The 11,668-nt window shown below is 43.3% G+C and overlaps 1 protein-coding gene across 3 annotated transcripts; it reads left to right on the forward strand.

The window, feature by feature from the left end:
• The first annotated feature begins 374 nt into the window (after window positions 1–374).
• Window positions 375–9,475, forward strand: LOC311489735 (CYFIP-related Rac1 interactor B-like). Of its 3 annotated transcripts, none has more exons than XM_084546958.1 (11): window positions 375–785; window positions 3,668–3,741; window positions 5,390–5,511; window positions 6,059–6,164; window positions 6,854–6,990; window positions 7,080–7,157; window positions 7,244–7,360; window positions 7,685–7,764; window positions 8,040–8,166; window positions 8,261–8,331; window positions 8,419–9,475. In XM_084546958.1, exons 2-11 carry the CDS (start codon window positions 3,669–3,671, stop codon window positions 8,486–8,488), a joined length of 981 nt encoding a protein of 326 aa, XP_084403084.1. In that variant the 5' UTR covers window positions 375–785; window position 3,668; the 3' UTR covers window positions 8,489–9,475. The 3 variants fall into 3 exon arrangements, with proteins under 3 accessions (XP_084403084.1, XP_084403086.1, XP_084403085.1); XM_084546960.1 differs by lacking the exon at window positions 375–785 and adding an exon at window positions 1,673–2,689; XM_084546959.1 differs by lacking the exon at window positions 375–785 and adding an exon at window positions 1,673–2,648.
• Window positions 9,476–11,668: the final 2,193 nt, after the last annotated feature.

Here is an 11,668-nt window from a genome sequence, read left to right on the forward strand (position 1 = left end):
AGTTTTTATAAATATATAGTTTTGAGCTTTTAAATTACTGTGAGAAGTTTTATCTAAAAATTTAATTCAAACTAAAGAGACATTAAGTTAAACAACGTTTAAAGTCACAGATATTAACTTTTATTTAATTAAATTATTTTGATGCTTCATGATTAACAACCAGACTGTTGGCTTTAACTCGTGTTTTTATTAAAGATGAAGTCAAGTCTGTGTCTTTTCAGTCAGATTATTAGATTACAGATTACATTTATGATCTTTTAACTCCAGATTATTCACCACTATATTATTATTATTATAATTAATCTAACTTTTAACTGAGCATTGTCAGACTCATCTCAGTGTAAAGGAAGGACATTATAAATGACATTTGTGACTCTTTAAGACTTTATTTCAGATTTAAAGTTTGACTAATCTCAGGGACATGTCATTATTCATCCCTGAACCAGGTCTGTGCTCGGTGCCTGCGTTTCCTCGCCGTGGCTCAGGCCGTGGCTCAGGCCGTGGCCCGTGGCTCCTGCAGGGGTCGTTGCAGAGCCCAGGGGCCTCGGCGGGCGCTGCAGCTGCTGCGTTCACGGCCCGTTGATTGGCTCAGGCCTCAGTTCCTCCTGAGGAAATCACTCCTTTTATAGTTAACGCGGCGTCGAGCGGCTGTTTTCCGGGTTCACACTCACCCAGCATGTAGAGGAGGCGGACCGCACGGAGACACCTGGACCGCTGCGGACACACCGGAGCCCGGACGCGACGCACCGCATCGACCCGCACCTATCGATCAGCTATCAGACAAGGTGAGCAGCGGGGGGAGGAGGGGGAGGTCTGGAGCCGGGAGGACGCAGGGGGGAGGCTGCGATCGGGGCCGACAGAGGGCGAGGAGGGTTTGGGTCCTCTGGGTGGGTCCTGGTCTCTGAGCAGACATGTCAGGTCCTGCAGGAGAAAAGTTCCTGGAGCTGCTGAGCTTCATCCTGACGGAGGGAAGGAGGAGGAGGAGCAGGAGGAGCAGGAGGAGGCTGATAGACCAGGTAGAGACTCTGACCCTGCAGAGGACACACCAGAACCAGAACCAGCAGACACCCAGAGACACCTGGACTCACCTGGAGCAGGATTCATGTGCAGCTACAACAGGAAACACAACATTTAGTCACGTGATCCGTTTAATTCAGTCTGAATGAATCAATAACAAGAATTAAAACAACTTTCAAGACCTGATGGTTAGATCAGATCAGAACTGAAAGTGAGACTCAGTCTCTGTTCAGTCACATTAGTTTCCTTTATTATTCTTTAACGTTAATAATGTTGAACATGTGACTTTGTTTTGGTTTTAATCTGGTTCTTAATTTATCGTTTAACAACCAAACCTGTTGAATTTGATCATAAATGTCCTTTAACACTGAGGGACATGTGTGACTCTTTAATCAGGATTAAAACAGAACCAGTAAAAACTTTAACATAATGAAAGGCCCATTAATGACTGAGTGATTCATTCATTCATTAATAACTGCAGCTGTAGAATAAATAACTAGAATCATTAATGATGTGAAACTAGAATAAACTAAAGGTTCATCAGTGGATCAGCAGCAGACTGACTTTATTTAGTCTCAGCTTCTCAAACGAGAGAATTTAATGTTTTTAGAAAATAATTCATCTCACTGACATTCAATGATTCTACTTTATCACCTTTAATATGAGAATGAAACTGGATTTAATTCCTCTTAAACTAAATCTAAACATCTGGAGCTTCATCTAAACTAAAAATAACATTTATATTCTATTTGATTCTCATTGTTTTTTAAACTTAATAACTGATTACGATCACCTCTTATTGGTCTTTTAACTCCAGAGCTTCAACTCAAACACAACGAAACACATCAACAGCTTCACAAGTGATAAAAAGAAAGAACTTTATCAGAGTTTGGTGAAAAAGGAAACTGTTTAAAACGTGTTACAGTGAGAAAGTCTGCAGATCTGAAATGTTAAGTCTGTTCTAAGAAGATAAAACATGAAGCAGCAGCAGCAGCAGCAGCAGCAGCAGCAGCTCACCATCTGGACAATAACAGGCACAGAATTAAAGATAACATCACGTTTGCAGCTTTAAAAGTTGCATTTTTTAGCTAAAAGTCTCATTAGTTTGAATTAAAAGTTATATTTATAACTTCAAAGGTTAAAACTATGATTGTACTGTGATAATGTGACTGTAAAGACTCAGATTTGAGTCTATAAATCTCATTTGAACGTCTTGACGTGTTGTTACTGGTTCTCTTTTAATCTCATGTCCTGGAGCAGCTGGACGTGAGGAGCAGCTCTGGTTGGTTCGAGTCTTTTACTCAATGAACAGGTTGTTTTCGCGTCTCTTTGTTCGCGTCTTACCTGAACCAGGCTCAGTCTGCTTCACTTCCTCTGGTTTAAATTTAGGCCAAACTTTCAGAGACTTCATCACTTCCTCTTTCTCTCTCTGACACGACGGCGCTGCAGCAAACACTCGACTCCAGGACGGAGACCAGAACTCCGTCTCTTTACTGCAATGACGACGGCAAGATAATCCAGATTGATTTAGTTTGAACCGGGTTCAGACTGAGGAAGAACAGAATCCAGATTAGAAACCAGTTTAGAAAGAGCATCAAGGAAAGAAGATCAGGACTCTCTCTGAAAGCCAGGTTTGTCTGTTTGAGTTAACTGGGACCGGCCACTTCATTAGGTACGCTACTGAAGTCACTGTAATGTAAATAACGTCCAGTTCATTCACCTGTTGTATGCTGTGCTCTGCTAGCTAAGCTAACTAATGCTAATGTCAGAGAAAGAGCACAGGAGATAATGTGATGCTAGCTTGTAGCTCGTTGCTTGTTTGTTCTACTCTGGATTCAGTTCTTCTCTTCATGTGATCCAGATCAAGTCCATGGTGTTCAGACCAGGACTCTGTGTTTAGTTCTGGTTCACAACTGTTTAAAAACTGGTTTCAGACTGCATGAGGCCAGGGCTCTGGTCTTGGACCTGGACTTCCTTTAGCTCTGGTTGAAACAGTTTCATAATGACTGGACTTGGTTTTGATGGTTTCAAGCTGGACCTGGTTTTAGAATCAGAGTCTTTATGAGTAAATTAACGTGTCCTGGTCAGACTGGTTCTTTAGTGTCTTGGAGAACTTTCCACAGTTCTTCAGTGGGTTCAGCTTCATGGACGGAAACCAGGATGAGTTTATTCTGGGTCTGAGGCTCGTTATGGACTGGTTTTAGACTCCAGGATCAGGAAGAGATCAGGTCTCTGGTTGTGGGGTGTCCGTTGTTGTGATCCAGACTGTTTTCTTCTCGGCTCAGTTTGAAGTAGTTTAGTAGTTGAAGTCGACTGGATGGACGCTGAATGAATCAGTGTGAGAAACCTTCCTCTTCTGTCTTAAACGTTAACACTTCCAGCCCAGAGATGATCCATCAGCTCGTTAGAGGACGTCCACATCCAAACAACTCACCTCCATCTGTTTAAAAGAAAAACACAGCTCAGAGCTTTTATTGTCAAAATCTGTTTGGTCATCACACTCACTCAGAACTTTCATTTGAACTTTAAAAGAGAACTATAATATAAGTTTATATGTCTATAAATAAGTATGTATATATGGTATATATGGGCAGATAGAAGCGTTCATGGTCCTGATCCTAGAATCTGTTCTTTGTGTTTCTGTCGACAGCATGGGGAACCTGATCAAGGTGTTGACCAGAGACATCGACAACAACGGTGGAAACTTCTTCCTGGACTTTGAGAGTAAGACACAAACAGACAACGTTTAACCCTGTGACGCCTGACATGTGAAATATATAATAAGTAAATGTACACTGATACGTAGCAGCTTAGCATTGATATGTAGCAGCTTAGCATTGATATGTTGCAGCCTAGCATTGATATGTAGCAGCTTAGCATTGATACGTAGCAGCTTAGCATTGATATGTAGCAGCCTAGCATTGATATGTAGCATCTTAGCATTGATATGTAGCAGCTTAGCATTGATACGTAGCAGCTTAGCATTGATATGTAGCAGCTTAGCACTGATATGTAGCAGCTTAGCATTGATACGTAGCAGCTTAGCATTGATATGTAGCAGCTTAGCATTGATACGTAGCAGCTTAGCATTGATACGTAGCAGCTTAGCATTGATATGTAGCAGCCTAGCATTGATACGTAGCAGCTTAGCATTGCTATGTAGCAGCTTAGCATTGATATGTAGCATGCCTTGGTGACTGGTTCCCCTGGGGAGTTCCATGTGTGAACAACATGGAGGAAATCTCCATCTTCTTCTGGATTGTATAATGATCACAATGGTAGAATGTGATGATGTCCAGGATAAATAAAATGTCCAAAGGTTGAATTGTGTGTACGTTGCCTCCTGTAGTGGAATCAGGAGGATTTTGTAGCCAGATTCACTTTCAAGAGGTAAGAACCCAATGTGGAACACTTTGGGTTCTTTGGTTCTCCAGATGTCCAGATGGAGAGTGGGCCTGGTTCTATTGTTACTAGAACCTTTGTGGTATTTCTCTAAACTCTTGGTCCAGTTCTAGTCAAGGGGTTGCTGAATGAGTTCAGAATGACATCATTGCTATCAGGGTGTTTTCTACTCTCTGATCTAGAAGATGTTTTAGTTTATCACTAATTAATTAGACACAATGTTACTGACACTGAAGTCTGGCCTATCCATAGAGACCAGGGTCCATAGAGACCAGGGTCCATGGAGACCAGGGTACATATAGACCAGGGTCATAGAGACCAGGTTCATAGAGACCAGGGTCCATAGAGACCAGGGTCCATAGAGACCAGGGTCCATGGAGACCAGGGTCCATAGAGACCAGGGTTCATAGAGACCAGGGTCATAGAGACCACGGTCATAGAGACCAGGGTCCATAGAGACCAGGATCATAGAGACTAGGGTCATAGAGACCAGGGTCCATAGAGACCAGGGTCATACTGTAGAGACCAGGGTCCTTAGAGACCAGGGTCATAGAGACCAGGGTCATAGAGACCAGGGTCCATGGAGACCAGGGCCAGGAACATGGACCTGATGGTTCTGGTCTAAATCTAAATCTAACATCAGTAACGTTTCTCATGTCTTTTAATAACCTGAAGTCATTCTCCATCCGTCCGGTGCAGATAAGATTTTTTATTTGTCACATTTATAAATAGTACAATGTACAGTGAAATGTGTTTTTGTACCTGCAGCCAGTAGTAGAAAAGTACTACAGTGAAATGTGTTTTTGTACCTGCAGCCAGTAGTAGAAAAGTACTACAGTGAAATGTGTTTTTGTACCTGCAGCCAGTAGTAGAAAAGTACTACAGTGAAACTAATAAATGCACATAATCAAAGTGTTTCTTCTTCTTTTTCTTCCTGTTCTGATTTTAAACGTTCACATCTCGTCTCCAGACGCTCAGCCTTCACAGTCAGAGACGGACGTGTGGGAGAAGGTGAACCAGGTTCTGGAGGAGGCCCGGGTCATCCTGGAAGACCTTCAGTCCTACAGAGGAGCAGGAGATGAGATCCGACAGGTACCGCTGAGCCGAGTAAACCAGGAGATAGACGGGTTCATGTAGAGGAGGAAGTATTCTCAGAGGGAACGGTTAGCAGCTTCACCAGACACTTCATCAGTTAAACCACTGTCAGCCAGAGAGGAGGGTTTTAACCTGATGAGAAGACAACGTCTCTGAGCTCTGGACATATTTCTGACGTCGTCCCACGTCTTTGGAGAGGGAACAAAAACCGCTCTCAGGAAATGGTTTAGTAATTTCAGGGAAGGATTTTGACAAACGCTCCTCCACATAAAGGCCAGCTTCACCAGAATCCAGGTCAGGAGACACAGAAATGTCAAAGAGCGACAGATGGACACGTCCACAAGAGGACGGACACAGATCAGATAGATAATGGAATAAATAGATACTGAAGAAGAAGAAGGCCTAGTCTGAAACCATGACAGGAAATGAAGTAGAAGAGTTTCTAGAAAAAGATTAGAAACGTTCCTTCCAGTTCTTTCTGTTATTTTGTGTCTTCTTCAGGCTTTTATTGTGAAAGGACATGACATCCTGTGTGTGTGTTCAGGCGATCCAGAGTCCCAGTGTGGAGGGGGTCCAGGAGAAGGCCTGGTCCGCTGTGGTTCCTCTGGTCAATAAACTCAAGACCTTCTACGAGTTCTCCCAGAAACTAGGTAACCAACCAACCAACCAACCAACCAATTAATCAACCAACCAACCAATTAATTAATTAATCAACCAACCAACCAACCAACCAATTAATTAATTAATCAACCAACCAACCAACCAATTAATTAATTAATCAACCAACCAACCAACCGACCAATTAATTAATTAATCAACCAACCAACCAATTAATTAATTAATTAATCAACCAACCAACCAACCAACCAATTAATTAATTAACCAACCAACCAATTAATTAATCAACCAACCAACCAATTAATTAATTAATCAACCAACCAACCAACCAACCAATTAATTAATTAATCAACCAACCAATTAACCAACCAACCGACCGACCGACCGACAGACTGGCCAACCAACCAATTAATTAACCGACCGACCGACCGACCGACCGATTAATTAATTAATCAACCAACCGACCGACCAATTAATTAATCAACCAACCAACCAACTAATTAATTAATCAACCAACCAACCAACTAATTAATTAATCAACCAACCGACCGACCAATTAATTAATCAACCAACCAACCAACTAATTAATTAATCAACCAACCAACCAACCAACCAATTAATTAATTAATTAATTAACCAACCAACCAACCAACCAACTAACCAACCAACCAACCAACCAAATACTTTCTTTTCTACCTGTCTCTCTCTGTCTGTCCTCCAGAGTCCAGTCTCCAGTGTCTCCTGGACGTCCTGACCAGTTCTGGTTCCACCCCGACTCAGCACCTGGAGCAGAAACAAGCTCTGGCTCGACAGTTTGCTCACATCATGCACTTCACACTGCGCTTTGACGAGCTCAAGGTCTTCCTCCTCCTCCTCCTCATGCTCTTCATCCTCCTGCTCCTCCTCCTCCTCCTCCTCTTCCTCACGCTCTTCCTCCTCTCTTCCAGATGACCAACCCAGCCATCCAGAATGATTTCAGTTACTACCGTCGGACCATCAGCCGCATGCGAATCAACAACGTGTCTGTAAGACGCCACAGAGTCAATAGTCTCATTTAATCCAGGAGACAGGTGATGGGTTCCCATGGTAACGCGTATTTTTGTCCGTTCAGTCCGACACAGGAAATGAGGTCAACAACGAGCTGGCCAATCGGATGTCTCTGTTTTACGCCAGCGCCACGCCCATGCTGAAGACGCTGAGCGACGCCACGTCAAAGTTCGTCTCAGATGTGAGTCACAGCGTTTAATCCCGTCATTTAATCCAGAGATCAGATTATTATTATTATTATTATTATTATTATTATGAGGAACACGGCCCTCTGTTATTACTGTATGCCATTAACGTGATGAGTTCTTTAGAATTAAAGTTATTTTTATTATCTCTGAATAATCCAAACTTCAGGATGATTGAATTAGTTTAGGTTTTATTTAACTGTGACTAGATTGTGTCCCGTGGTGTTTTCTCCTGAACCACCAGCAGAGGTCGCCCTGGCTCCATGTCACAGTGACGCCTGTAACAGTCATGATGTTTCTGTCTCTGTCCTGATGTTCAGAATCCAGATGTGCCGATAGAAAACACCACAGACTGTCTGAGCACGATGGCCTGCGTCTGTAAAGTGATGCTGGAAACACCGTGAGTCCCGACGTGTCCCTGAACGCACCACCATCACCACCATCACCATGTTTACAGCCTGAACCCACATCAGCTGTTTGTCTTTGACTTTGTTCTGTTTCTGTTGTCGTTGGTTATGTTTATGTTTGTTGTTGTTTATTGTTATTTGTTTGTTTATTGTTTATATTTGTTGTTTACTGTTGTTTACTGTTTATATTTGTTGTTTACTGTTTATATTTGTTGTTTATTGTTTATATTTGTTGTTTACTGTTTATATTTGTTGTTTACTGTCGCAGTGAGTATCGCAGTCGTTTTGCCAGTGAGGAGACGGTCCTGTTCTGCCTCCGTGTGATGGTCGGCGTCATCATCCTCTACGACCACGTTCACCCGGCGGGAGCCTTCGTCAAGACGTCCAACATAGACGTAGGTCAACCACGCTAGAGGGGGAGGGGCCTCCCTCCGGGGCCTCCGGGGCCCTCAGGTCTGCTCACATTGTTGTGGTGTCTCTTGTTTCCAGATGAAAGGCAGCATCAGAGTGTTGAAGGAGCAGCCGCCGAGCAGCGTGGAGGGTTTACTGAATGCTCTCAGGTCAGTCCCTCCTCCCTCCTCCCCCCACCATGAACCCTCCCCCCTCTTCATCATGACCTCTAACCGCCCCCCCCACGTCCTCTGCAGGTACACGACCAAACATCTGAATGACGAGTCGACCCCCAAGCAGATTAAAACCATGCTGCAGACGAATTAGCTCCCAGCTGATCCAGATTTGACCTGAACTACTGAACCGACCTCCAGCTCAGATCATCAGTTTTTATTTCTCAATCATTTGTGTTTGTTTGTTTGTTAAATGACAAAAGAGGAAGAGATTACACAGAAAGCTGCGTTCAGGTCACCTCGAATAATGGCAATCTAAAAGTACTACAGCTCACCTTCACTATAGTAAATATGGTAAATTGGCGCCACCTGGAGGCTGCACTGTTCTCTACAGCTAAAAGATGTAGACACCTGGATATGAGCACCTTTCCAAACCTTATTCTTTGACAGTCTGTTCGCTGGCAGCTCACCTGGAGCTCTGACGTGACGTGAACGCAGCTTTGATCGGTTCTCTGGTTCAGCTCCTTCTCCACCAAGAACCAGAACACGTTTTCCCACCAGCCCAGGAACTCCGGTTCCTTGGCTGCAGTTCCTACCTCAGAGAACAAAAGCCTCCGAGTTCATTCACAGATCAGCTGGAGCCCTAAAGACACAGAGATAACAAACTCAGCGTAGTTCAGGGGCCACATTCAGGGGCCCGGACCAGTAACGGAACAGAATATTAACCTGTAAATAACAACAACTACAGAACATGTTGACATTTAATTGTGTCCCATAGGTCAGATCGGACCCTGTGATGGGCCAGTTTATGTTGGACCCCCATCACGTGAGCGGATCCGTTAGATTAAAAGTTTTATTCTCAGCTCAGAGTTTCCTGTTTGTTTCTGATTCTTTGGTGGAGATGAACCATGAACCAGACGCAGAGACATTTAATCCTCTTTTCATGTACGTTTTTTTAAACCCTGCTGAATCTGTGCCGAAGACGACACGGTACTGAAACGAGGGGAAACCCAACCACTGGGACGTCCGACTGGAAAACCCTCCTGAGCTTTTATTTGTGCTTTGTATGTTATTGCTGCATTATCAGGGATTTTATCGCATTCATTGTTTTTACGTGAGGCCAAAAATAAAGTTTTTACATTTTTAAGAAAAGTCTTTGGTCTTTGTTCTTCAACCGACACGAAACATGTTATCAATAAAAACCAGCTCTGGTTTAATGGAACATCTCACATCATTATTATTATTATTATAAAGATATAATTTACTGGTTGATCTTCATCTAACACAGTCAGTCCTTGAGTCATTCACAGTTTGATATTAAATCTAAAAACACAGTGAAGCTTTAACGACGTTCTACTTCCTGCTTTACACCTGAATCCTTGTGGAGTTCCACAGGGCTCCAGTCTGGGCCCGGTTCTATTCTAAGCTGACGCATTCCTGTTCCTTTCTAGTGACAGAAACAAGGTTTGTTGGTGAAGTTGTCAAGTAGAAGTGATTCTTTAGTCTTGAACATCCTTGAAGTTGGATAAAGTCTTTCCACAGATGAACAGTTGCTGGTTGCTGGTGTTTCCTCGTTGCTCATCTTCCTGTTGACTGAGTCGTCGTCTTCTTCCTCTTCTCTGGTATTTTTGAATCTTCTCTGAGACTCATCGCTCTACTTCTGTTTTTATATCGACGCAGACGGAGAAGTCTGACGGAGGATCTACTTTTGTCTGTCCTGTTTCTTTTTTTATTTTTATTTTGTATTTTTGCTGACTGTGCGTCTTTATTCAGAGGACCAGCTATAAACGACGGCAAAGAGACGAGTTCTCAGTGACGGTTCCTGTTCCACGTCGTGTTTGTCAATCTTTAAAGCTGTTTAGTTTGACCAGGAGTGAAAGGAAGATGAAGATGATGATGAGGAGGATGATGAGGATTAATAATAATAATGAACAGTGAACACAGCAGGTTAACTTCAGATAGAACTCTGATTCATGTTCCTGGGTCTTCTTGGTCTCTCTGGACGTGACTCAGCTCAGAGGAATGTTTTTACTCCAGGACGCTTTGAACGGATCAAACTCTCACTAAAGAGTCTGTGGACAGACGTCACGATACAGAGTCCATCCCCTGACCCATGACCCCTGACCTGGGACCTCAACCCAGACCTTAACTGTTACCCTGGAACCAGGTCTGGACTCTCATGAAGTCGTGGGACTCTGGTGAGTCATAATGAAAACTAGACCCACTCTGTCTCAGTCCTCGGATTCTTTGGACGTTACTGATTCCTGAGAAAAACAGCTGACAGGAAGCGGCACATTCCTGCCACACGGGGTTTCCACGGAAACCAGTTTCCAGCATGTCCTGGATCAGGAGGTTTGTAGGACACTGCTCCACGACAGAGAACCACTCCTACTACTATTACTACTACTACTAGTACCACTACTACTACTACTGCTACAACTTCTTCTTCTTCAATTGTTTATATTGTTTAAGAACGAAGATGTTGATCTTCGTTCTTCTTTTAAACTTTTCTCACTGTTTCCTCAGAACCAAGACACCTCACGGGAAACAAACTGAAGCATCTAGATGGACTACAGCCACAATCATTAGACCTCTACACAATCATTAACATTCATTAATACATTCATTAGATGTTACAATCCCTTGTGCCAAGATCCCAGGTAAAACACATTTAGAGGCCCTGTCCACCTGAGAAACCCTAACAAACCTCCAGTCATGTGATATGATGATTAACCTACAATCTACATGAACTAAGTCAATGTTTCTGGCTTGGCCCACAGAGCAGCAGAGGATTCAAACCTCAGAGCTCTTCACAATCATTAGAGCTTTAACGACTTTGTTACCTGTTGACGAGCTTTGTCAGGTTCTAAGGCCCCGTCCACACGCAAACGCAAAAACGGAGGTTTTTTTCATCGTTTTGGCCTTTCGTCCACACGTATCCTGTAAACGCATAGCCCTAAAACGCACTTTTCTGAAAACGGGTCCCAGGGTGGATAAATTTGAAAACGCACCTCTAGCGTTTCTGTATGGACGCCTAAAACGAATACGATGACGTCATCGTATTCGCCCCCCCAGCAGCCTTCCACCTCCCGCGAGACGTCTCGTAACAACATCAACAACAATGGCGGACTACATGCTAGTTTACCTGCTGGAGAAGATATTGAGCCTATTAGGGCTACTAGGGCTAAATATCATGCTCCTGTGCCACCACGCTGAGCAAAAAAAGGAGATTTGTAAACAACGCTCAAGATTTGTGCGCATGCTCCATCTCTTCTTCTCCGTTTTGGGTGAATTTCTGAAACTGAAACAGCGACACCTATAGGCCGGAATATGA

Source organism: Chelon labrosus (genome assembly GCF_963514085.1).
Source record: "Chelon labrosus genome assembly, chromosome: 6".
In the NCBI taxonomy this organism is placed as follows: Eukaryota; Metazoa; Chordata; class Actinopteri; order Mugiliformes; family Mugilidae; genus Chelon; species Chelon labrosus.

Excerpts from the sequence above, each read along its gene's own strand:
- LOC311489735 (XM_084546958.1), top strand. The coding sequence starts at position 3,669 with ATGGGGAACCTGATCAAGGTGTTGACCAGAGACATCGACAACAACGGT. Across the intron at positions 5,512-6,058 it reads CAGGAGATGAGATCCGACAG|GCGATCCAGAGTCCCAGTGT; the intron begins GTACCGCTGAGC and ends GTGTGTGTTCAG. Across the intron at positions 7,361-7,684 it reads CGTCAAAGTTCGTCTCAGAT|AATCCAGATGTGCCGATAGA; the intron begins GTGAGTCACAGC and ends CCTGATGTTCAG.